This window comes from Mus musculus, chromosome 4 (assembly GCF_000001635.26).
Source record: "Mus musculus strain C57BL/6J chromosome 4, GRCm38.p6 C57BL/6J".
Lineage (NCBI taxonomy): Eukaryota > Metazoa > Chordata > Mammalia > Rodentia > Muridae > Mus > Mus musculus.
In genome coordinates, this window is record NC_000070.6 from 152166420 (window position 1) to 152193075 (window position 26656).

Sequence of the window (26656 nt, forward strand, 5' to 3'; positions counted from 1 at the left end):
GGTTAGAGCACCCGACTGCTCTTCCGAAAGTCCAGAGTTCAAATCCCAGCAACCACATGCTGGCTCACAACCATCTGTAACAAGATCTGACTCCCTCTTCTGGAGTGTCTGAAGACAGCTACAGTGTACTTACATATAATAAATAAATTAAAAAAAAAAAAAGAAATACAGAATCCAGCAGTGGAAAGATGGCCCAACAGTTAAAAGCACTTGTTGCTTTCTCAGAGGATTTCAGTTTGGTCCCCAGCACCCCATTAGGTGGCCCCCTCAGGCTGTAATTCCAGCTCCATGGGATCTGATTCTCTACTCCGTAGGTACACCCCCACCCCAGCCTCCTCCCACATACACTTGTAAAAGTAGTTTAGAAATAAATATTCAGGTCGGGCAGTGGTGACGCATGCCTTTAATCCCATCACTTGGGAGGCAGAGGCAGGCAGATTTCTGAGTTCGAGGCCAGCCTGGTCTACAGAATGAATTCCAGGACAGCCAGGGCTACACAGAGAAACTCTGTCTCAAAAAACTAAAAGAAAAAAAATAGAAATAAATATTTAGAAATACACAATTTAAATCCAGGCATAGTAGCTTGCTCCTGTAATCCTTTGAGTGACTGAGGCAGGAAGATTGTTGTGAAATCAAGGCCAGTCTGGATTACATATTGAGTTCTGGGCCAGCTTGGGCTACTAGATGACACCCTGTCCCCAAAATAAAACAACCACATTCACAGTCCAAAGGAGAGCGGGCAGGAAAAGGAAGAGAGGACAGAAGGACCAAACAGGAAAATAGACAAATAGTGACCGATGTTTAAACCCAAGTGTATGGGGAGTTAGTGGATACAAATGGCCATCCGCCGCAGTTACAGGGGCAGACTGTCAGGCTGCACGGGTCACAAGACACCAAGACACTGTACATGAGTCCTCTTAGAAATCCTATCCAATTTTTTTCTTTTAAGATTTTATTTTGTGTGTGTGTGAGCGTGTGTGTGTGATTGTGTATGTATGTGTGTGTGTGTGTGAGCATGTGTATATGTGAGATCAGGTGCCCATGAGAGTCAGAAGAGTGCATCAGAGCCCCCTGTTGTTGGAGATCCAAGCACTTGTGAGCTGCCCCATGCGGGCTGGAAATGAACATGAGTCCTCTAAAAAGGAGCTGTTAACTGCTGAGCTGCCCCCTAGCCCCTAGAGTAACCACATTTATTACATTAAAAACAAAACAAAACAAAACACAAAATTGCAGAGTGGTATAGATCCTCAGTGGTGAATGGGAGATCCAGGTGATAAAAGCATCAACAAGAAGAGAAAACTAGGGGCTGGTGAGTTGGCTCAGTGGGTAAGAGCACCCGACTGCTCTTCCGAAGGTCCAAAGTTCAAATCCCAGCAACCACATGGTGGCTCACAACCATCCGTAATGAGATCTGACACTCTCTTCTGGAGGGTCTGAAGACATCTACAGTGTACTTACATGTAATAAATAAATAAATCTTTAAAAAAAAAAAGAAGAGAAAATTATTAATTTGCAGGGCTTCAAAGGGCAAGACGCTAAAACACACCCAGGGTTTGAGGCTGTAGCTCTGCAGCAGCGTGTGTGTGTGTGTGTGTGTGTGTGTGTGTGTGTGTGTGTGTGTGTGTGAAAAGCCCTACACCTAATCCTCAGTACAGAAAACATTTAACTGAAAGAAACAGTCAAATCCACGACTAACTGACGATTTAAACCTTCCTCTCTAAGTGATTGATAAATGTACACAGAAACTCAGTAAGGGTGCAGAAGCCTGGAAGAGTACCAACAAACCTGACCCAGATGGTCCTTCACCGCCAACAGCAAAACAAACACCATCTCAAGAGGGCATAGCACAGCGCCCGGGAGACCATCTGCTGCGATGTAAGAGAAGGCTCTGTAAGCCTGAAGGAAATGAAGTTATACAGAGCACTCTCCAGCCACAACAGAATTGGATTAAAAATCAACAGCAGAGAAAGAAGCAGGTGGCCCGTGCAGATGCGGATGGATGTTGGGGCAGGAAGGCTTTTGAGAGCTGGGGCTGAGCGCGGTGAGGGGCTCGTGTCTCAAGCGAGGAGGGCTTTGAGCTGGTGTTGCAGGTGCCTGGCTGTGCAGACACCTTCCCCTGCAGACTTGTAGGTAGGCTAAGGAGAGAACTAAGGGCTGGAGAGATGGCCCAGTGGTCCAGAGGTCCTGAGTTCAATTCCCAGCAGCCACATGGTGGCTCACAACCATCTGTAACTCCAGTTCCAGGAGCTCTACGGTCCTCCTCTGACCTCTTCAGGCATACACGTATTTCATGTATGTGCACACAGGCGAAACACTCATACATATAAAGTAAAATAAATCTTTCAAAAGTCTGAAGCCGGGGCTGGAGTAATGGCTCAGCGGTTAAGAGCACCGACTGCTCTTCCAAAGGTCCTGAGTTCAATTCCCAGCAACCACATGGTGGCTCACAACCATCCATAACAATATCTGACTCCATCTCCTGGAGTGTCTGAAGACAGCTACAGTGTAACTTATATATAATAATTATTATTTTATGCCCTGCCTCAGCATCCTGAGCTGAGGATTATAGACATCAGCAGACCCAGCTATGACCTAACAATTCTACTCCCAGATACCCACTCAAGAGAAAGGAAATGGAGCTTTACAAAGCCTTGACTGTGAGTGGCCATGAGAGCTGTCTTAGTCAGGGTTTCACTGCTGTGAACAGACACCATGACCAAGGCAACTCTTATAAAGAACAACATTTAATTGAGGCTGGCTTACAGTTTCAGAGGGTCGTCACGGCAGGAAGCATGCCAGAGTGCTGTAGGGAGAAATCTCTTATCAGGATCACCTGTCAATTAAAAAAGCTTGTGGCCAATGAGCCGAGGCAGGAAATAGGAGGTGGGACATCCGGCAGGGATAGAGAGAGTTCTGGAAAACAGTGAGAGGTTCAGGTGATTTGCCAGCCAGAGGCTGAGGAAGCAGCAGGCTGGGACCGAAGGCGCGGGAACTGAGGGACAGGAGTAAGATTAGAAGGCTGAGGAGCCAGAGGGAAACCAGCAGGTGAGAATGAAGGGAAGACCCAGGAACTCTGAGGAGACAGATGTAGGAAGACAAGGAGAGAAAACCAGCCATGTAGCTGAACACAGATTAAAAGAAAAGGGATAATAAGTTAGGAGCAAGTCAGAGAACAAGCTGAGGCTTATGGCCTAGGCACTTATTAATAATTAGTCTCAGATTCGTTTCTGGAAATTAAGCAGTGTGGGAGGCGGCAGGGGCTGGGAGGGGAAACTGGATTTTTTTTCTTACGGTGTGCAGGCAGACACGGTGCTGCAGGAGCTGAGAGTTCTACACCTTGATCTGCAGGCAGCAGGAAGAGACTGTGTGGCTACACTGGGCATAGTTTGAGCATAGGAGATCTCAAAGCCCACCTATGCAGTGACACACTTCATCCAACAAGGCCACAGCTACTCCAGTTGGGCTACACCTCCTAACAACAGAGGCAGGTCCCTCTGGCCAAGCATTCAAGCACATGAGTTTATGGAGGCCACCACACGAGCTTTATCATGGAAGCCAAAGCTTGGAAAGAATGATCATGACCTGGTGTGAGATGATCCAGCCTATCTGGGCATCTTGCAGTCCTTCGGGATGTTGCTCATCTGAACCACCCGGGAAACAGACTTCCCTGGAAGCACACAGATTTCCTGTCTGGTCAGGAATAGGAAGGCTTCTGGCAAGCAAGTGCTTGCTGCTTCCCCCAGCGCCGTTACAGGGAAAGGAAGATTGTGGAGGGCACGGAGAAGTAGCACAAGCCATTTGTAGTTAGTGAGCCTCCAGAGAAGCCGGCAGAGGGGGAAGGGTGAAGCGCGCCCTTAGTCCTGCTCGAGGACCATTAAGAGGAGAGCAGCCTGGCTAGTGGGCTGATCTACAGCAGCTCTCCATTACATGGCCAGCTACAAATTAAATCCAAGGAGTCTGGGGTTGTAGCTCAGTTGGGAGCACTTGCACAAAGCCCTGGTTGGATCTCCAGCACCGAATAGAATGAACCATTGCCAACCGGTTATCCCAGCGTTCAGGGTGGAGGCCTGAGGGTCATCAGTTCAAGGTCAGTCTTGTCTATAGTTTAAGGTCAGCCCGGGCTTCATGAGACCCTGTCTTTAAAAATGAGAAGTGCAGAAGCTAAAGTCAGCGAAGCTCCACGGTATCCACAAATTAAATTAGCCAGGTGTATGCGGGCCCCAGGGACGTGAACGGTGAGAGCAGGTTGTCTTCCCCGAGGGAACTGCGCGGAGCTGAGGAATTAAGACTGCAGAACGCGGAAGGCACGGAACTCGCCGAGGGAACTGCGCGGAGCTGACGAATTAGACAATGTGCAGAACGCGGAAGGCACGGAACTCGAGACGGAAGTTTAGATCCATTTGGCCAACAGTGTCCCAGTGACACCCTCACAGCCTGGTGGAGGCCATGTCACCTCTGCTGAATCCCAGACTCCAGTGTAAATCTTAGCTTCATTTCCTGGCTGACCTCTCCCCGCTTCACAATTCTGGGAACTTAAACACACCCCGAGTCCCTCCTTTCCCCTGTCTTCCGGTTGCAGTCACCTGAACTGTCCTGGGACCCTTCAGAGCAATGAGATTTCTTCTAATATTTTTATCTGACCAAATGTCCCTCAGTCGGGTGGCTGGGTTACAACCTGGTGAACCACAGAAAGTCAGCTATGTGTTAAACATTCATACTAAGCATTAGAACTTAATCCAGCAAACATTAAATGTGCTAAAAAAAAATTAGCCCAAAACTGAACAAAATCATGGGGCACAGTTTTTTTTTTTTTAAACATATTTATTTTGGATGGGTGTGTGGTGGTGAATGCCTTTTTTCTCAGCACATGGGAGGCAGAGGCAGGTGAAGTTCAGTGAGTTTGAGACCGTCTGGTCTACACAGTGAGTTCCAGGACAGCCACGGCTGTGTAGAGAGACCCTGTCTGAGAAAGATGATGATGATGGTGATGGTAGTGGTGGTGGTGGTGATAATAGTAATTATTATTATATAACCCACCCCACAAAAATGCAGGCATATTTTATTTTTATTTTTTTTTAATTTACTTTTTTTTTTTTTTTGAGACAGGGTTTCTCTGTGTAGCATTGGCTGTCCTGGAACTCACTCTGTAGACCAGGCTGGCCTCGAACTCAGAAATCCGAATGCCTCTGCCTCCCAAGTGCTGGGATTAAAGGCATGCGCCACCATGCCCGGTCATATTTTATTTTTAACAATGTGCATAGATGTGTCTGTGTGCAAATGTGCGAATGTGTGAGTGCAATGCCTGTGGAGACCAGAAGAGGGCATCAGACTCCCCTGAAGCTGGATTTCAGGCAGCTGTGAACTCCAGGATGTGGGTGTGAGGAACTGAATGTGGGATCTCTGTAGTATGTGCTCCTGGCTACTCAGCCACTTCTCCAGCCCCGGCAGGAGTCTTTTTAGTTAATTTGTTAATTTTGAGGCAGGCTCTCAGTGTGTAATCCTGTTTGGCCTGGATCTCACATAGACAACTCACAGAAATCCACCTGCCTCTGCCTCCCCGGTGCCAGGGTTGAGCCCCAGTGCCTAGGTGGCTTTTTTCTTAAAACTTACTTAGTTTATAAAACATTGGGTTTCTTTTAAAAATTTTTTTTCAAATCCTATTTTTAATGATGGTTCTTAATTTCTTTTTAAGATTTATTTACTTCGTGTATGTAAGTACACTCACTGTAGCTGTCTTCAGATAAACCAGGAGAGGGCATTAGATCCCATTACAGATGGATGTGAGCCTCCATGTGGTTGCTGGGAATTGAACTCGGGACCTCTGGAAGAACAGTCAGTGCTCTTAACCACTGAGCCATCTCTCCAGCCCAACATTGGGTTTCCATAAGGTTTTTCATACAACCTTAGCTTATATCCTCAAATTTATGTTAAAGAGAGAGAGAGAGAGAATGTGTGAAAGAGAGAGAGAGAAACAAGAGTCAGAGACAGAGACGTGGGGTGGGGTGGGGGGAGGGAGGTCACCTACGCATTAACATACCGGTCCTGGGGATGAAATCCAGGTCTTCTGTGTGTGAGAACCGAGCCATCTTTCCAACTCTGTGGTCTCTGCCTTATATTTTGAGCCAGGGTCTCTCCCGGGCTTGGGATGCACTATGTCAGCTGGAGTGGCTGGCCAGTAAGCACCTGTCTTCCCCTCCCCCAGAGCTATCCACAGGCATACATTTTACATGGTGCTGATGATCTGAGCCCAGTCCCCATTAAGCAAGCACTTCACCCTCTCCATCTCCTCCAGCCCCCATTATTCTCAGTGCTTAGATGAAGAAACTGAAGCACAGAGAGGTTAAGGCACTTACCTCAGGTCACACAGGCAGGAGGTGCCAGGAGACGGATTCAGGCTCTAAGCCCTGGACTCCTCTCTTTTCTTTTGCTGGGTCTGGAGCCCAGGGCCTCTCAGAATGCTCAGTCACCAAGGGACACCCTGACCCTCTCTTCCTTGTCAAGGTAATTAACGTCTTTGTGAGTTACGCTTAGAGGCAGGGACAGACTCTCCTCAGTCCCTGTTCACTTTTTAAAGGCGTGTTTTGCCCTCAGAGGCCAGAGAGGAGCCTCAGATCTCCTGGAACTGGAGGTAGAGATGGGGTGCTGAGACTCGATCCTGGGCCCTCTGCAAGATTTTAACCACCCAGCCACCTCTCCAGCTCCACAAAATTCTTTTTTGATTAAGGAAGTGTTTCTTCTGCTTGCCACAAGATCTGCAGGTGGGATCTGATCTCAGTGTGCTGACAAATGGTGTGGAAATTTACTCTGCCCCTAGGTGGCGCTACACGACCACAAACCCAGCACCTTGACGTTTCAGACAGGCGTTCCAGGAGGTCAAGAGAGAGAGGAGAAGCTGTCTTCTTTTTAACCCTGTCAGTTTTCAGGCACCAGGTGTGCTATAACTCCAGATTTAAAGTTTTACCCAGTTAGAATCTCAGAAGTGGCTTTTATTGTATTTTGTGTGAATGAATACTTTGTCTGCATTTACATAGGTAACACACTTCCTCCAATAAGGCCACACCTCCTAATAGTGCCACTCCCTGGGTCAAGCATATTCAAACCACCACAGTCCAGTTTTCAAGAGTCCTTTATTAGTCTTAGGTTCTTCAGAGTGGTTTGTGGTTGGGGCAGAGGATGTGACTCTCAAGGTTAAGTTAGGAGCTGGGTGACAGGGGAGTAGTGGGGTCCTCCTGCCCAGCAAGCAGTGAGTGTGGGGAGTGGGCAGCATACGCTGGTACTGTGAACAGAAGGCACAATCTTGACGCATTCATTTTCTCTAAGTAGAAAAGGCACAACAGCATCTTTCAGGTTGCAGCTGCCTGTGAGTGAACTCTTAAAGTTCAGTCTATCTTGATGGCCGGTTGCACAGAGCCTTGTCCTCGGCCTTGCGAGGCCACGGCTGTGGCTGTGCTCTGCAGTCAGGGTCTCTGCCCTGTTATGCTCTCCGGCATTAAATAAACTAAAGACCATAAGCTCTTGAAGGTGGAGATGATGCAGGTCGGCGCACTGTCCCTGCCTTAGGACACGCAGCAGGTTCTCAAGGGAATGAATGATCCAAGGACAGAATAAACAGCTGTCACAGAAGCAGCACAGGTCCCAACCTGGCGTGCCCCAAGGGCTCCTTGTGATGTTTACAGAAGCAGTGAACTCCTGAGAAAATGCAAGTGTTCTCCCAACTTCCTCGGTGCGGAACTCTTACCTCAGAGAAGTGTTCTCTGAACTTCCTCGGTGCGGAACTCTTACCTCAAAAGCAAACATCCTCATTGGACAGGTGTGTGAAACACCCTTTCAACTGATGTTTATTCCTGAGTGTCCTCATTTCCTCCAGGTTCTCCACTTCATCCCAACATTCAAGTGCTCTGGGGCGAGAGGAAAGGAAACTTACAAACAGAAGAATAAGGCTTACATCAGATGAGCTGTGTAGACGGGGAGACCAGGACCCTTCTGCTGGTTGCATTCTCTGACACTGAGGACATGGTAGGTCCTGGGGAACCTGCAGCATCCTTCTCCCTCTGAATGTCAGCTTGAATCAGGCAGGATCAGGCAGGGTCTTCTGGGCCTAAGCTGTTTGAATCCCTTTAACATCCCTGTGGCTCCAGATGTTGAAGGAGCCAAGTTTACCAGCTCACATAGTCCCATAGGTTCTCTGTACCAGGTTCCTCTCCAAGGACCTAAAAATGCCCATTTATCTAGGCCTTACCACTGTCCTTTGGGTGGATCGTCTGTTCTTGCATCATGAAGGAATTGAGGTAAAGATAGCAGAGAGCTCACTGAAGGCCACACATCCTGGTGTGGCTCACCTTCTCTTAGTTCTGTACTGTGCTACCCCTGTCCCTGGTGCTATCATGGTCCCAGAAGGGCTTCTCACTCTTCAGTTTGTTAGGATCCCATCCCCAAGGGAGGCCTGAAGGACCCTCCTTGTCCAGGCTGGCTGCATGCTCCTCTGGGCTCTCAGAGGTCCTGTACTCCATGCAAAGACAGAAGCAAGCTGAGATGGGAGGCTCTGGACACATCCCTGGAACCCCTTCTTGGGTCCTGGACTTTACCTGTCACTCAGATCAGGAGTGGGTCACATGCCCAGGCCAATTGCCACATTGGCCATTCCTAGGAAACAACGTGTTTGCTTGGCTGTTTCTACAGCAGAAAAGTCATGAATTCAAACTTATATAAGGACCAACTCTTTAGCCTACAATGATTTATTTATTTATTGGCTATAAGTATAGTTTGGTGGTAGAGAGCTTGTCTGACACTTGACATAGTGGGTTTGAGCCCTATCAGCCCACCTGTGCTCACATGCACACACATGCGCACACACACACACACATGCACGGACACAATCCTCCTCTTTAATGTAGTTAAACATGTGTTGATCTTAATTGTCAGCTTGATAGATTCAGAACCAACTTAGGAGACACACCTGTGAGTTTCGGGCATTCCAACAGGCAGCCTGGATAGTCCAAGGTGCATGTGTGTGTGTGTGTGTGTGTGTGTGTGTGCGTGTGTGTATGTGAAATCAATGTTGCCTGCCTAGTCCAAGGTGTGTGTATGTGTGTGTGAAATCAATGTTGCCTGCTGGACTCTGTCTTCACTTCTTCCTGAGGGAGGAGGGCATCTGCTGCCACCCTCCAGTGACATCAGGCACCAGTGTCCTCAACCTTCCAATGTGGACCGAAGACTAGCAGCTTTGAGTTGGGACCACTGAGGCACCCAGTTTCACGGACTGAGCAGCTACCAGGTTCTCTGCATGTGCAGCCAGCCGTTGATGGTCCACCCATGTTACCCATCATGGCAGCTGGGTTGCTAGGTTACAACAGATCCCTTTATACATTATTACTTTAGGTGTATTGTGTGTCTCAGGCAGATGCTGAAGGCCAGCTGAGACATCCAGCCTTGTGGGGAACAACTTCTGGATTCTTGGACCTTCTCTTCCTAGGCAGCCATTGTTGGGTTAGCTGGACCAGAGCCAGTAAATCCCCGTTCTATATATAGATGCAAGAGTCCTGTTACTCCCTAGAAACTTGACAAATACATCCTAGAAGATCACCGACCACCACCTCAGAGACTTCTCTCAGACCTCTTTCCAGTCTGTTCTTCATCGACAATCCTAGTCCTAAAGGACATTGATTATATAAATGGCGTTGCACACTATGTTATTTTGTACTACATAATTACATGTAACAAAATCCTAATATAGTAACATTTCTAAAAAAATTTTTTTGGTGATGCACCATGTGTGTGCAGGTGACCCAGTCCACGGGTCAATCAACGGGGCCTGCAAGAGAGAGAGTGGGGACGTAGGGGCAAGAGACGTGAAGAATGGAGACAAGACAGTCTCAAGTCTCGTTTATTGGAAGGCAACTATGGGTATATATGCACTCGCTGGGGAGTGCAGCTGGAGACACTTAACCACAAGTCCAGGATATACAGGAGAAAAATAAGATGTTATCAGAGTGTGTTCAGCTGAGGTGGGCTTCTTGCAAAAACATCATGCTAGGAAAACAAGTCTCTCGTCAGCGTGGAAAAGCACCCACCTGTAAGTAAATAGCCCTAGATGGCTGCAGAGATGATAGCCGCTTTCTGCTAAGAGTCAACTTCCAACAGGCAGGAGCCCAAAAATACCAGGAGAGGTATCAGGTTCCTTGGCTCTAGACTTCTAGACAGGTGTGAATCCCTCTGTGAGTGCAGGGAAGGGAGTGTAGGTCCTCTACAAGAACAGCAGGTACTGCTGAGCCATCTTGCAGACAGAAAACTTTTCTATTGTATTACCCCATACAATATTCTATTGTAACACCCTGACCCTGGATGTTCATGAGGTCACTTAAGGCTCACAGAGGTTTGGCAGTTGCTTTCAGACCGTTAGTAGGGAAAGCTCTTTGTCTAGCTACAGCTTCCTCTTAGATCTAGACCTTGTAAGGCTGTGGTTCTCAACCTTCCTAACGCTGTGACCCTTTAATACACTTCCTCATGTTGCGGCAGGCAATGACAACCATAAAATTTTCATTGCTACTTCATAACTTCAACTTTGCTACTGTTATGAATCCCAATGTAAACACCTGTGTTGAGCCTCAAAGGGGTTTTGACCCACAGGCTGAGATCTGTAGCTGTATGGGGAAATAATATTTAAACTCTGGAGGACTTGCTCAATTCATATTGAAATGCTGAGAGAACACGAGGTGGAAACCACTGCCACCCTACTCCCAGTCCTAAAAGCTGTATTGGTGGGATAATAATGGCGAAATCCCAGGGAAAGATGGTTTGTTTAGCGTGTGCCCACTAGGCAAGGCCCGAACCACTAAGTTTCATCTCCTGCTGTAAACTTGTGTTGCAGGGGTGATGGCTTTAGAGTCCAAATTCTGTTAATGGGTGGGGTTAATTTTCTTGGATAGTGCATGGAGGGGGGCAGCTCTACGGACGCAATACAGTAGATATGGGGGGTAAAAGCTCTCTGCAATGACAGTAGATATGGGTGACAACATTTCCCTTCTTTGGTGGCCTGCAACTTTTTGGACTTGGTTTCTAGGCAAAGCAGAAAACAGAAGCATTAGGTGCACCCAGCTTGTGGTTCCCGGGGGTGTCTCTTTGGAGATTAGCGGGTCAGTGTTGGTTGAGGGGGTCTGAGGCCAACAGGGGTCTGGGGTCGACGGGGCTCGCTGTCTGCAGCCATCGGGGTAAAAGCCCTGGGCGTCTGCACACTTGGCACCGCGTGCTGTAGGCCCGGGTGAGACCAAGGTCGGGCGCAGGGGTCGGCGCGCGGCTCGCGGGCACCGAGCCCGTCCCGGTCGGGCCTCCCCCGGTGACCTCATCGGGTGGCCGGCCCCGGCCGGTAGCGAATCGCCTCGCGGGCGCGCAGGAACGCCCCGTAGACTCTTCGGCGGCCACCGCCGCCGCAGCCACGCACGCACGCGCCCCGGGGACGTTCCACGACTCGGCCTCCAGCCTGCGTGGTGTCCGCGGCGGGCCGCTCAGCCTGCTCCGCGCCGGCGCGTGCAGTGTGCGCGCGCGCGCGCGCCACCCAACTGCCACCGAACCTTCTGGAAGCGGAGTCCCACAGCCGCCCCCGCCGCCGCCGAGAGCTCGCCGCTTCAGCGAGCGTCTGCCGCCGTGGAGGCCTCTGGGCAGGGGGGCGGGGTGGGGCCTGCGCGAGGGCGGAGACCCCGAGGGGCGGCCGCCTCTGATTCGCCGCCTCCGCGCAGGCCCCGCCTGTCTGGCGCCATGGCCCCGCCTCTTCCCTCCTCCTCTATGGCGCCTCCCAGGCTCATTCATTCGGGGACGGGCCTGCTGGACACCTGTTCTCAGATTCCGCCGCCGCCGCCGTCGTCCGCCGTCGCAGCCAAGATGTCCGGCCCCACCACAGACACGCCGGCCGCCATCCAGATCTGCCGGTAAGACAGAGGCCTGCGGGCTAAGCCGACCCTTCCCGCTCGCTCGCGCCGGAACTCGCTGAGGCTGAAGGATGCTGCCTTCATCCTGAGCGGCCCTGCCCGGCTCCACGCTCCCGGCATCCGGGCCCTGGAACCCACCCTTGATCCCTTCACTGGACTCAGGCCCAGGATTCTGTACCCGGACCTCGCCCTGGATCCAACACCCCCTCCCCATGCCCTCCTCAGGGATGCTCCCCGCCATGCTGCAGAACCGGGCCGCCGTGCCGACTCCTCCCACCGGCCTTTGGCTGCATCCCAAGGGCGGCGGCCGCAGTTTTGAGGACACTCGATGTAGGAAATCCGGGCAGGACCCTGGGACAGGGCAACTGGCAAAGGGACTGTCTGTCCGCCGCCTTCTTGTGCGTCCTATAGGGCTTGCCCCACCCTGGGCTCGCCGCCTTATAGTCCGAGCCCAACCTCCTGCGGGATTCGGAAAGGCTCCAAAGGGTGGTGGGGGACATTCCCAGATCAGTGCGAGCACACATGGGTGGGTACCTCCGTGAGAGCAGGCCCCAGACCCATACATAGTTCCTTCAGAGCCCCGCCTCAGTTGTGTGGAGAGCAGGTGTTAGAAGGAAGAACTCATCCATTCAAATGGTTTATTGCCTGGGAAAGGGAGTGAGTGGGTCATCTCACACAATAGGGGTGAAGGGTCGTTTTCATCTAAGCATCCTCCCTGTCTTGTGCCATTGGGGGTGCTGCTTAGATGTGGGTCCCCAGAGGAAGCTGGAGCTGATGAGCAAGCTCGTTTCCCCGAGAAGGCGGGGAGGGCAGCCTCAAGGTTACCCTGCGGTTTCGTTCACAGAAGTAAAAGCAGAGCTGACATTTTTACACCAGATCAGTAAGGGGCAGGAATGGGAGGTGGGGGTGGGGATCGGGATCGTGCCTGCAGGTTGCCTGCCCTGTCTGACACAGGACAAGAGTGAGATTTCTGAGAGTGTGTATCACTCAGGGCGAGCAAACACTCAGTTTGAAGGCTGGGCAGGCATCACACCGACCTTGTGTCCGAGCCTTAACCCAGCGGAGGCAGGGTCCTGTCTTGTGGATGTTGCTGCTGGATAATTGGAGCTCTTTGCTGTCAGCCTCACCTCCTGGCCTGGCAAAGGCCATTTCCCGACTTCAAGATCAGTTCTGACTTCTAGAAAAGTCTGTATGTTTAGGGGAGCCCTGCCCCCCATGCTTCCTTATTGCAGTGTGGCTGCCCTGGCCGTTTGACTTGAACTCTGTGGGGACAGAGTGCCTGTTACTGGTGATGGGGGTCTTTGAGACATGCCGTTTATTGGTGTGGGGGTCTTGGGCTTCACTTTTCTGGGAGGCTGGCTGGCAGAGTCCTTCCTCCTCCTGCTGTGTGGAGGAGGGATTTGAGAAACTCAGTAAGGCTGTGGAGCCCCAGGAGCTACAGAGTGAGCTCCTGCTTAGGTCTGGTCATACTGATTAAATCACCCGGGCTCTTATTTAACCTCATCAGTATGGTTGGCGACCGAACATCTTTTTTTTCCACTCTCTTCTACCAGCTAATGGCTTTTTATGTAGCTTTGGATACTTTCATATGTTCACAACCGTCTTGTGTGTGGCTTTTCTTATTGCAGGGCTGCCTCTAGCTGTCAGAGTCACAATGGCATATTTCCTCTAAATGACAGAGGGTGCCTGGCTAGGAGGCCTGGCCGAGATGTTTCAGGCCAAAGCATGACTGCCAAGGGATGTGGGACTGTGAAGTAGACTGTGGTCACGTGGGCTTGACCAGGTGGAACACTGGCGAGTAGACCTAGATATGTGGGGAGCCCTTTAAGGACATTTGAGCCAGTACCATGAAAGACCAGACTCCTGGCCTGGTGCATCTAAGCCATGAATTTAACAGGACTTCACCGGACACCTCCCAAGGAGCCCAGCCCTGGAAGGACACTGAAAGTTTAGTCCTTATTGTAGGAGAGACACAGTGTCATGCAAGATGCTGCACCCGTCATCCCAGAACTGTTAGAGAGATCATCTGCTCTCCGTGCCAAAGCCTGAAGGAAGGAAGGGAGCTTACAAGACAGACAGGCGTCGGGCTAAAGCGCTTGCTGTGAGGACCTGAGCTCAGACCTGTGGAAAGTGAGCCAGAGGACTGAGTGTAACGCCAGTGCTCCTGCGGCGAGGTCGGGGGAGGAAGTTCACGGGCCAGCTAAGATGATTGATACCGAAGTGAACAGCAAGAACCCTGTCTCAGTCCAGGCACAGTGTGAGGACTGGCACCTGAGGTGGATCTCTGACCTCTATACTTCTTACGCCATGGCATTGTACACCTGCATACATGCACAGATGCACACACACCCCCTGCAAAGATAAAAGTAAACGTGGCCAGAGGCTTGGGGTGGATGTGGCCTCTTTGGTGGCTGAGTGACCTGGAAGCCCATTGTTTATATTCCTGTGTCCCTGTTCTCTTCTGGGTCTGAGTGTTGAATAAGACTTAGTTGAGCAAGGGATGATAGTGCAGGCCTTTAATCCTAGCACTCAGGAGGCAGAGGCGGATCTCTGAGTTGACAGCCAGCCTGGTCTGCAGAGTTCTAGCATAGCCAGAGCTACACAGAGAAAACCTTTCTCATAAACCCAATTAAATAAGTTAAAAAAAGAAAAAAAAGACTGTAACCTGACCTGACCTGGTAGAACGGCTAGCCCAGAGTCAATGGGCGTTCTTTATGTGGAAAGTGGGCCACCAGTTTAAGAGGTGACAGCCTGGGCTCCATTCCTAGGTCTGTCTCTTGCAGGTTGCTATGTGACTTAGGTCACTTCCTTAACTTCACAGCATAACCTCACTGACCCTAATTTTCTTATCTGTAAATTAGACATAGGGTAGTGCCTATCTTAGGGTTACTGTGTGGACTAATACCTTTGTCCCATTTCTTGCTTGAATAAACATGAGCTTACAAAAAAAGAACCCTTTGAGAAGCAGATCTTTGGGCACTTAGGCCACTGAATAATTGTTATCTATCCTTTGATCCAGTGCAAAAAGTCAACCTTCAAGCAATGTGCTGGTATAGGGGGCTCTTGGTGCAAGATGGCATAGGTGTGTGTGTCTCTCTCTCGAGCGTGTGCGCATGTGCACGTGCACACATGTAAAAGTCATGACAAGGACGCTTGTGGGAGTAGGTTCTGGGGATTGAACCCAGATTTTCAGACTTGGCAGTGTCTTCATTCACTGGATCATCCCACCAGCCCCCATGGAGGTGCTAGAACAGAACTCTGAAAAACCACAAGCTCTCTTTATGTGCTGACCCTTCCCTTTAGCTCTGTCTGACTTTTATTTATTTATCTATTTTGTCCTTTTTTGAGGCAGAGTTTCACTTAGTAGCCCATGCCAGTCTTGTCCTTGGCATCCTACCCCAGCCTCATGATAACTGAGTGCTGGGATTTCATGGTTTTAGGACCTATTTGGGGCTGAAGGTGTGACATCTGCAGACTCTGTCTCATCCTGCTCTCAGATGCTGTTCTGCTAAGCACTTTCCTGAAAGCAGGATTCCAGGACATGAATCCCTTCAGGGCTGCCTGCAGTCTGCAAACTCCAGCAGGGTTCGTCCAGTAGATGTGAATTTTCTCCCCTTTCAGCTTGGTCTTTGGCTGGAAAGTGGAATTAACAAGAACACAGAATCTGTTCTGAAACGTTCCATAAAGTACAGTGTGGCTCTATTCCTGGGCGGGGTGGGGGGGCGGGGAGTGTATGGCCCCTGTTGAAGATGTACTCTTTGTAACCCAGTGAGCTGTGTCAGAGGATGCCTGAGTCTGCCACTGCCTTGCTACAGCCTGTCACCTAGCCCAGTGTCACTCTGGATTTCACCCTGAAGGTAGCCAGCTCCCCGGTATCATGCAGGCCAGAAGGCGCCGTCTCTTATTTATTTCGAGATGTATTTACCGATTTTATGTGGATGGATGTTTTGCTTACATATATGTCTCCTGCCATGTGTGTGTCTAGTGCCAGAAGAGAGCATTGGCTCCCCTGGACCGGAGATGCAGCTAGTTGTGAGTTGCCGTCTGGGTGCTGGGAAGCAAACTCAGGTGTTCTGGAGAGCAGCCAGCATTCTCAACCCATGAGCCATTTCTCCAGCCATCTCCTGAAGGACCCAAGTGGGTGTGAAGGCTTGGCTCTCAGGGTCGACCCCACAGGTACCTTGACGTCCCACCTTGGTGTTGTTTTCAAGTCCCAGAGGTTCCAGGGAAGGGAGAGCATATGGGGTCTTCCCTACCAAGGACGTGTACTGAGGAGCTGCAGGGAGGCTGGCTGCCACTGCAAACATCAATGCCTGCAGTGACATTTCAGCAGTCAACAGAATGCAGGTGGATTTTAAAAGTATGTATAGATAGTTCCTTGAACTCTGGGCAGGGCAGCCTTTAGTCTCATAGACACAGCTATTCCTTGGTTGAGGATGACACCATGTGTAATCTTAACTTGAAAAGAGCCACTGCCTCTGGCCAACTCAGGCACCTGTCCTCACATGTACACACCCTCTACATACATACATACATACATACATACATGTACACACCCTCTACATACATACATACATACATACATACATGCATACATACATAATAACAAGTCATAAAATCAATTTGAAACAAGCCTTAGTGTGGAGTGACGTGCCTCTCTCATTCCAGCATGTGACAGGCAGAGGCAGAGGGCTAACTGGACTGTGTGAGGAGACTTTCTCTCTTTATTTATTTTAAATCTGATGATTAATGTTAAGAACGTTAATAAATGTTAGGTAGAGACCACTAACTGGCTCAGCAATGGAAGTGCTTGCTCGCTGAGCTTGATATGGGTTTGGTCCTTGGAAATTCATACAGTGGAAGGCAAGAATCAACTCGTGCGAACGGTCCCTGTACTTCCACTAACTGGTGGCATACAGGCATGGTAAACCCTGCTCTTTATAAATAAATATATGGGGGGAAGCCGGGCGTGGTGGCGCACCTCCCAGCACTCGGGAGGCAGAGTTTGCAGGCAGCCTGATCTACAAAGTGAGTTCCAGGACAGCCAGGGCTATACAGAGAAACCCTGTCTCGAAAAACATGTAAATATATATATATATATTTATATACACACACACACATATATATATATACACACACACATACATACACACACATATATATATACATATATATATATACATATATATATATATATGGAAAAAAAGACTTGTTCTATTCTGACCCAGGGACTAAACCCAGGGTCTCACATGTATGCTAGGTAAACACTCAGTTTCTGAGTCACAGCTTGCTGGTTATCATTTATTTATGTACTTTCACTCACAAAATGATTTGTTTGTATTCCATGCGCATAGGTGTTTTACCTGCATGTGTGCTTGTGTACCATGTGTACCACGTGCCTGTGGAGACAGAAGAAGGCGTCAGGTTCTCTGGGACAGGAGTTCTGGATGGGAGTGAACGGCTTGCTGTGTGGGTGTTGGGAACTGAACCCAGGTCCTTTGCTAGGCCGAGTCTTCTGCCACTGAACTGTCCCTCCAGCCCTCTCAGGTGTTATTACATTGTTCTTTGCTGTTAAAAAAGTAATCATAATAATTATAAAATCTTTGTCTTTCTGCAGGGGATCAGCTCAAGGCCTTGTACGTGGCAGCTGGTGCTGTCCCTCCAAAGCACAGTCCTAGTTCAAGCTTTGCTTTTCCAAGGCCTTGTCGCCGTATAGATGTGATACACACACTCCAGACAACCCTAGCGGATGAAATGCATCTGCTGTCATGCGCATTTCACTGGCATTTGTTGGTTTTCTTTTGTTTTGAGGCAGTCTAACGTAGCCCAGGCTAGTTTCATATTTGGCGTGTGGTGGAGGGTGGCCTTGGACTTCTGATCTTGCTGATTTAATCTCCCAGATCCTGAGATTATAGGTGACAGTCATTGCATTTTGATGGATTCGTGACTGTGTAGCAACCATTTGACTGTGACATAGTCTATCTTCATCAGTTCTTTTTTTGTTTGTTTGTTTTTTGTTTTTTCAAGACAGGGTTTCTCTTTATCTTCATCAGTTCTAATGGTGGCAGGTAGGTATTTCTTTCCTCCAGCACTGGCACCTGGCAAGCCGCTCAGTGGCTTTCTCTTACATGGCTTTTTCTGTGGTTGTCTGGGGAGGGTGTCATACTTAGCACAGTGCCTGTGAGCCACACAGGGGCAGCACTGAACTCCCATTTGCTGCACTTGCCTGGTTTATCCTTCAACCAATGAATACTTGGCATTTAGAGTTGTGAATGCAGTTTGCAAATGCAGATTTCACAGGCATTGGGATGTAATCTCTGTCAGCCTCTTGACGTTTGATGTGGCTGAGGGATTTTTATTATATGTTCTAGGTGTATTTATTTACTTATATTGCTTAGTTAAAAACGAGAAGCCAGCCTGGTGGTGGTGCATGGCTCTGATCCCCGCACTTGGAAGGCATAGGGAGCCGGGGAATCTCTGTGAGTTCGGTGCCAGCTTGGCTTGCACAGTGAGTTTCTGGTGAGCAGCCAGGGTGACATAGTAAGATCCTGTCTTTAAAAGCAAACAAAGGGCTGGAGAGATGGCTCAGCAGTTAAGAGCACCGACTGCTCTTCCAGAGGTCCTGAGTTCAATTCCCAGCCACCACATGGTGGCTCACAACCATCTGTAATGGGATCTCATGCCTTCTTCTGTTGTCTCTGAAGAGGGTGACAGTGCACTCATATAAAATAAATAAATAAATCTTAAAACAAAACTATGCGTGAGGCTTCACTGTTGTCTTAGTTGGGTTTTACTGCTGTGGACAGATACCATACTGGTTCAGAGGTTCAGGGAGCATGGCAGCATCTAGGCAGGCATGGGGCAGGAGAAGCTGAGAGTTTAACATCTTTATCTGAAGGCCACTAGAGGACTCACTTCCAGGCAGCTCGGAGGAGGGTCTTAAAGCCCACGCCTATAATGCCACACCCACTCCAACAAAGTCACACCCATTAGTGCCACTCCCTGGGCCAAGCATATTCAAAGCATCACAACTGGATTGCGCAGGCTATCCTGAAATTCTGGGCTGAGACTCTTGCCTCTGCTTCCTAAGTTCCCTAGCAAATGGGAGGACAAGTGTGCCACTGTGCTTGGTCTGTGGTGGATTTCAAAAGGAGCCTGTGTTTTAGAGAGCAGGCTGAGGTGTTTGTGGATACCAGGCTGTGCCGGCGGGGCGGGGCGGGGGTGAGGGGGGGGACTTGCTGCAAGAAGACTAGGCGTGGGGAGTGCTGGGACAGACAAGAGGTCTGGAGGCTGCTGGATTGACTTGTGTAGGAGCTATGGGGAGGGACACGGGACTTTCCCTGTCCTAAACCTTTGTTTCCTTTCACACCAGAGAGTGGAAAACACCAGCTCTGGTGCTTCCCTGTCAGAATGTGAGTCAGGGCAGAGGGGAGCCTCCCACCCCAGTGCAGCACCAGCTCCCTCCATCCCCCGACTTCCTGCTGCTTTCACGCCTAGCCGGGACCTCTGCCTCACTTGGCAGACCAGCCAGTCTTGATGAGAATCTTTTGTCTGAGGTGGGACCTATGCCTCAACTTGGAATAAGCCAAGCAGGGTGGAGCTTGGCTTGAAGTTCCTGGAGATAGGGGTTTAATAAGGGGGTCGGTCGGCCCTGCAGAGGGGCGGGCCTTTGTCCTCCTCCTCGGTGCTCAGCGCTTGGCTCCTCCCTGGGAAAAAGCTGAGTAGCTGCATACCTTTTCGCGAGTTGCACTGGGCCCAGCTAGATTCCCTTGAGGAGGCCCCTTCACTAAGCCAGATATTGGCCGGAAGCTGTCTGGTAGCTAAGCCTGGCGCTGGGAGGGAGGATAAACGCTTTGTCCCATGTCTGCAATGAAGCTGCTGGTCGGGACTCTGCGCCTCTGGGAGGTGGGGAGGCAGGTAGCCTTTTCGAGCCTGACGCCTGGCCAGGAGTGTTCGGGGCTCAGGAAAACATTCTGGGCTGCCATGAGGGCTGTCAGAACCAGAGCAGATCACCAAAAGCTTGGACATTGCGTCACCATGGGAAGGTAGGACGACTGGTGATGTTCTGCCCTCAGGGATTCTTCTCCCTGCTAGCCAGCCCCAGGGTCTCAGGCCGAAAAGCATGGAGGATGTGCTGTGAATCCTTAGGATGGTCAGCGGGACAGGGTTCGGGTGAGCTGCATTGTCTTAGATGGACACCAGTTGAGACCTGCCATGCTGTTCTTTTGGGGACCAGTGGAGGCTCCTGGGCTCCAGGCTCGTCTGCTCTAGGCTGTAGGAAGCTAGGCCCTTCCTAGTCCTGGACTCCTTTGGGTGTGGTTGGAGTCAGGTCACCACATCCTGTGAGCCATCAGCTGTGCCACCCTCTAAGCTTCTCTTTCAGATGGCCAGAGACAGACAGTCAGCTTCTGTTCGGGCCCTGTTTGGCCCTGTGTCAGTGGTCTTTTTATCTCCCCTGAGCTTTGTTGGAATGCAATTTCACATATGCACTGTTTTCTGTTGAAGTTCACCACAATGAGCCGTGTCACCGAGTGATGGGAGTGGCTTTGTTTCCCCAGTTCTTTCTGCATGCTTATGAGGTGACAGGGGCTGGCCATGAAAGATTGCATGCAGGACTGGAGAGTTTGAACTTTTGGCTCCATCCCACTACATGCTGCTCTGGGGGTGGAGGACCTTATTGGCTTGAGTTAATCACATGACCAATGACTTGATCATTTATGAAATTCCTTTAAAAACTCTAGGTTAGTTAGCATTTGTGAGCTTCCCACTGGCAGCCAATAGATCTATTAGGCTGATCCCAGTTGTGTCCTTAAAAAAAAAAAGAAGCAAAACTCTAGCGCCTTGTTGTGTGTCCCAGGCTTTCCCCAGAGACTCTGGCTCCCGAGCCCGGGATGCAGGAAGCAGAGGCACCCAGGATACAGGAAGCAGAGGCGTCTGATGCTTGTTCATGGTGCTGGTGTGAGTGGAAGCAGCTTGCTGGGGAGTAGCTCAGAGTCACCCAGCAGTTCCAGGGCCACTTTTGAGGGATGCAGGCTGGCTTCCAGCATGTAGGAGGGTTCAGTGTCCCCACATCTTGGCCAGCGCTTGCTTGTTAGTGGATGTGAGGTATTGCCACCTGGCGGTTCCGATTGGCTCTTCTTTGATAATCTGAGGTTGAACATGCTTTCATGTGCTATTGAGCACCGAGTCTTTGAGTTGTCGTCTTAGTCATGCCTCTTGTCTGTTTACTTTTTATTTCTATCTTTTTCAAAACAGGTTTCTCTCCATGTATAACAGCCCTGGCTGTCCTGGAACTTGCTGCTTTTTTTTTCCTTTCTTTTTAAAGAAGGAAAGGTTTATTTTAGCTCATGCATTCAGACGGTTCAGTCCATGGTCCTAGTTGCTGGTTCTGATGGCAGAGGGGAACCCTAGCCCTGCAGGATCGCTCGAATACCTGACATGCAGCCAGTGTGAGGGCAGCTCTCACGTGTTTACTTACCTGCAGAAGCAGGTGCTCCACGAGTGGAGCTCTTTACCGCCCATCAGGATGGTGGAAGCATGTGGCGGAAGTCACCCACCTCATGGCGTAACGGAAGCAGAGGTAGCTGGTGGCGAGCGGACTGGGGACCAGGTACAGCTTTCAAAGGCATAACCTCGTTATTTCCTTTCTGGAGCTAGCACCCACTTTGTGAAGTTTCTACTACCCTCTAAAATAGCACCATGAGCTGAGGATGAAGAGTTGGATACGCAAGCCTGTGGGGAACATTGCTGTAACCGCAGGCTTTTCCACCTGAGCAGAAGTTCTTGAAATAACCACTCTGAGGTTGAATTATTTGTGAATAATAGCCTAGACCATAAGCTTGGGCTTGTCCCCTGACTAGCTTGTGACTTAACCTATTTATTCTATTGTAATTTCTGCCATGTGGCTAGTTACCTTGCCTCAGGGTCATAAGACTGTCTCTATCATCACTATGGCGAATCTTCTCCATGCCTGACTGTATCCCAGAATCCTCTGACTTTTTTTTTTTTTTTTTTTTTTTTGACCTCTGGAGTGCTGAGATTAAAGGCATGAGCCACCAAACCCAACTTTTCTTTCTTTTATAGATTTATTATCTTTTAGTTTATGTATTTATGTGGGTATGTCTGTCATGTGTGTAGGTGCCCTCAGAGGCCAGAAGAGGCTGTTGAATCTTTTGGAGCTGGAGTTATGGGAAGGTGAGCTGCCATGTGGGTGCTGGGAACTGAACTTGGGTCGTCCGGGTAGAGAGCAAGCATTTTTAACCAATGAGCCAGCTCTTTAACACTCTCTCCCCCATCCCCACTCTTTGAGAGACCTCACTATATAGCCCAGGCTATCTTAGAATTAACTGTGTAGACCAGGCTGGCCTTGGAATCACAGATCTTCCACTGTGCCTCCTGAGTGCTGGGATCAGCTGGGTTTTTTGGCTTTCTTGAGATGGCATCTCTATCACAGTCTAGCCTCACAATCACTGTGGCTTGGAAGCTCACCCAGAACTCTTTACCTTTCTGCCTCCACTTCCTGTGTGCTGGGTTAGAGATGAACATCCGCACTTGACCTTAGCCTGCCCTCTGATAGGCTTGTCTTTTACTAGTTGAGCTCATAAAAGTTCTTTATAAATTTCAGATACAATTTATCTTCTCATATTTTTCCAGTTCCTCAAAATTTGTTTAATAATAGGTTCCATCCCATTTATGAACGTAACTGTTTCCCAGTGTGTGGTTCAGTGTGCATTCATAGCGCATGTCTCCAGAAGGAAGCTCTAGGCTAGCCTTACCAGACAGCCCCTCGGCTTCCCAGTTTCTGGCAGCCTACCTTCTATTGTAGACAGGAGGAGTTCTCTGAATCTGTCTGTTCTGTATTCAGGCGCCTTGTACAGTGGCTTGTAGTGGTGCCCTCCTCAGTTCTTTGCTCATTTGTGTGGTTGCATGTCGAGATTTCCTTTTGTCAGTCTGTGCATGTGTGTGCGTGTGTGTGTGTGTGTGTGTGTGTGTGTGTGTGTGTGTGATAGTATCATGTAGCCCAGCCTACCTGGAACTTTTTTTTTTCATTTTTTATGTGTATTTGTGCATCATGTGCACACAGTGTCCTTGGAGGTCGGAAGAGGGTGTTGCATCCCCTGGAACTGGAGTTTCTGACTGTTGTGAGCTGCCATGTGGGTGCTGGGGATGGAATATGGGTCCTCTGGAGGAACAGCCAGTGCTCTTATCCACTGGGCCATCTCTCGGTTGTTGGCCTTTCTGTCAAGTGCTTTTCCCTGCTCAGCCTCTGAAGGGCTGGTCTCCCTTTCTGCACCTTCCCCAGTGCTGGGGCTATAGGCATGTGCCACTATGCCTGGCATATGCAGTGCTTGTAATCATGTAACGTGGGCAAGGGTCACCACTCTAGAGGTCGTGGGACCTGGGAGAACGGAATTGATAAGTGAAGAGGACTAAGGTCTCATGCAGTTGCTGGCTTTACTCAGCACCTCAGAAAAGGTCATACAAGCAAAGTTCTCATGAGTCCAGGCTGAATACAGTCATAAAGACAAGTCCACACATGGCAAAACCATGTTTTCCTGTGGAGCCATATAAGGACAGTGTAAACCTTTAACTGAAAAACAACAGCAAGTGATACTGGGTAATCTGAAGGAAACTGCCATCCACTGCAAACAAGTCTATGCTTTGAAGAAGCTGAGGTCACAAGACTCTTGCTTTGATTTCCCGGAGTGTTCTTACAGAATTCTCACATCTCCATTCCTGCACAGTGCTCTGACAGGCAAGGACCCCACCAACTGCCCCGTGTCCTCACCCTTTAAAAGGTAGGGCAGTGTTCCTGGTGTGGCTGGGCTGCACGATTCCTGTCTGTGCCTGCCGGTGGGCACGTAGGTAGAGCCCATGTGTTGACTGTGAAGTACTGTGCTGGGAGTGTGGCCCACTGGGACAGCTCGTGTGTGTCTCTTCCCAGTTGTTCTGGGTATACGCCCAGAATGGTTTGCCAGATAATAAGGCAATTAGTTCTCTTCTAATTTTTAAGGAGTATACCATTTGTCCAGCCTCCGAACACTGCCCAGGCCCAGCCCTCTTCCAGCACACTTGCTTTGTTCTGTTGTGTTTATGGGGGCAGGGATGCAGTTCTGCTGTGTCACGGAGCTGGTCCTCTAGCTCCTGTTTTCTGTGGTTTCTTTCTTCCCTTTTGAGGCAGTGCCTCGTGTATTTAGGCCGTCCACCACACAGGTCCCCTCTGCCTTGTGAGTATTGGGTTTAAAAGTGCTCCACGCCCAGCATGCTAAGTTATTTGTTTAATTTAATTTAATTTTTTTATATGTAAGGCTTATTGTACAGTTTTTGCGGAGGTAAAAAAGGTTTTGTCACTGTCATCATTCCAGGCACTAGGAGATGGACACAGGGACAGGGTGCAGACAGCCTTCTGTGCCGTTGTTGTTGTTGGCGACTTCGTATGCTGGGATCTCCCGCACTTGAGCCAATCACTAAGAAGAGAGCTGTTTCCTGATGCTCTGTGTAGGCAGTGTTGTCAGTTTCACTTGTGTGGTGATCTTGCTGTCCATCCACTCTCTGGGACAAACACTTGGGAGGCCAGGAAGAGGGACCAGGAAGCCTTCAACCACACAGGCTTCCCGGTTCTTTCTTCTGCAGCAACCATGGTAGCAGGAAAGGATGTCTTATAGGAGGAAGTGACTGGGGCTCATGGGATGCTGGGAGCACTAGGTGGAATAAAACCCTCAGGATAGAGCCCTATTTCTGCCCTATTCCCTCCCATGAGCTCTGAGGACACTGCTCAGCGTGGCAGCGGCCAGCAGGGTCTGCTGTCAGTTTGGAGAGCAAAAGGCTGTGGGTAGGAAGATGTGTCAGGAAGGAAGCAGCCCTAGGGCTCTCTGACTGTAACTTCTGTTCTCCTGAGGGAGTTGTCTCTCTCAGGGGCTTAGTCCTGGAAGCTTCAAGCCTGAGTGTCTGAGACTTGCTGCCGAATAAGTTCACCCTTTCTTGTTCTTTATGATCTCTGGCTGGCTGATTCAATTCAGCTCTTCTGACTCAAAGTCCTCTCCACACTAACTGATTCAATCTGGTCTCTGTCTCTCTCTGTTTCTGTCTCTGCCTCTCTCCCTCCCTCTCCCTCTTTTCCTGAATTGCTCTGCTTGACCTCAACCCGACTCTCTCTACCTTCTGGCTCCTGCTCATTGTCTTGGCTCATTCTGTTTTACCTGTGCCTAGCATGTTTTCTCTTCAACCCGTCTGTAAAGCTCTGCCACTTAAACTGCCTTGTTCCTTCTCTGTACTGCCCCTTAAGTTGCTTTTCTTTCTCTTCCTAAGAGCTGGGCAGATGCTATTCTGTCTAAATCTTTCTCTGATGCGTCACTTGCCACTCAATTAGACATCACTTTCAAATTTGGGTGCTTCTTTCTATAAACTGACTTTATTATCATTGTTTGGGATTAAAGGTGTGTACTGCCAGGCGTGGTGGCGCTCGCCTTTAATCCCAGCACTTGGGAGGCAGAGGCAGGCGGATTTCTGAGTTCGAGGCCAGCCTGGTCTACAAAGTGAGTTCCAGAACAGCCAGGGCTACACAGAGAAACCCTGTCTCAAAAAACCAAAAAAAAACAAAAAACAAACAAACAAACAAAAAAAAGGTGTGTACTAAGGGCTAAGCCACACCACAACTAGAAACTGTTTTTTTTTTTTTTCCTTAACACAATCTTGGGGTTCAGAGTGTGATCAAATATCCTATAATCAGATTTGTTTGACAAGTCCAGGGTGAATCTTTCTGTGTGGATGACCAGGGCACAGGCTGCCAAAGCCACTTCTGAGTCTGGAGATGGCTTATTTAACATTCAAATGGTTTTGTTTCTTTCTTTTCTCTGTCTGTCTGTCTGTCTGTCTGTCTTTTTCTCTGTCTCCACAACAATCTCATGTATCTCAGGCTAGCCTCTAACTTACTGTGTAGTCTGGAATTCTTCATTCTCCTGCCTCAGCCTCCAGAGAGCAGGGATTGCAGGTGTGCGCCATCATGCTAGGCTCCTATGTTTTTGATTTGTCTTTCTATTAATATGTACTCTACTGTATTTTTTTTTAAAGTAAAACATTATTCAGCATTTTAAAATTAACTGCTTATTTATAACAGCAGGGGCCTTGTGCCCACAGCATGTTGATTGGTCACCTATGCATTCCTTTTGCAGGACTGGCTACTTGTTCTTGGCTTTTTTTTTTTTTTTTTTTTGCTTTGAATTCTTCATGCAGCCAAGAATGATCTTGAACTCTGGATCCTCCTGCCTCCACCATATGTGCTGTGATGATTGGTGTGCCCCACCATGGCCGGATCTTTGCCAGTTAAAAAGATGATGTATTATAGCCACTGATCCCGGCATTGAGGACAGAGGCTCCAGGACAGCCAGGACCTACACAAAGAGGCCCTGTATAAACAAAAAAATTGGCTCTCTGTTTTGGTTGCTGGCTTCCCATTGGGCATATGGCTTACACAGTGCTCCCTTTTGTTCCCTGTCTTTAGATTCTATTGATACTGTTGTAATTATAGAAAATGTTTACATTTTGTGAGTTTAATTTGCCTACTTTTTTATGCCCAAGCCCAGTGTTAGGAGGACGTTTTCTCCTCGGGGCTCTCACATTTAGGCCTGAGGTCTGTTACACGCATTACTTTTGTGTATTTTGTAGGTAAGGGGCAATTTTCTTCTTTGGCTGCTCTCCCAGCCCTGTTTAAAGCTGTTCTTTTCTTCTCCAGTGTT

General features: G+C 49.2%; 1 protein-coding gene across 9 annotated transcripts in view; it reads left to right on the plus strand.

Annotated features, from left to right (window-relative positions):
• Window positions 1–11680: 11680 nt before the first annotated feature.
• Acot7 (acyl-CoA thioesterase 7) overlaps window positions 11681–26656 on the plus strand; it is a 93756-nt gene continuing 78780 nt past the window's right edge. For 3 of the 9 annotated variants that reach the window (NM_001369273.1, NM_001369274.1, NM_001369276.1), the window contains exon 1: window positions 11801–11921. In NM_001369273.1, the coding sequence (NP_001356202.1) occupies window positions 11875–11921 (47 nt within the window). In that variant the 5' untranslated portion in view covers window positions 11801–11874. The other 6 variants (NM_133348.2, NM_001369275.1, XM_030253767.1 and 3 more) reach the window with 6 other exon arrangements.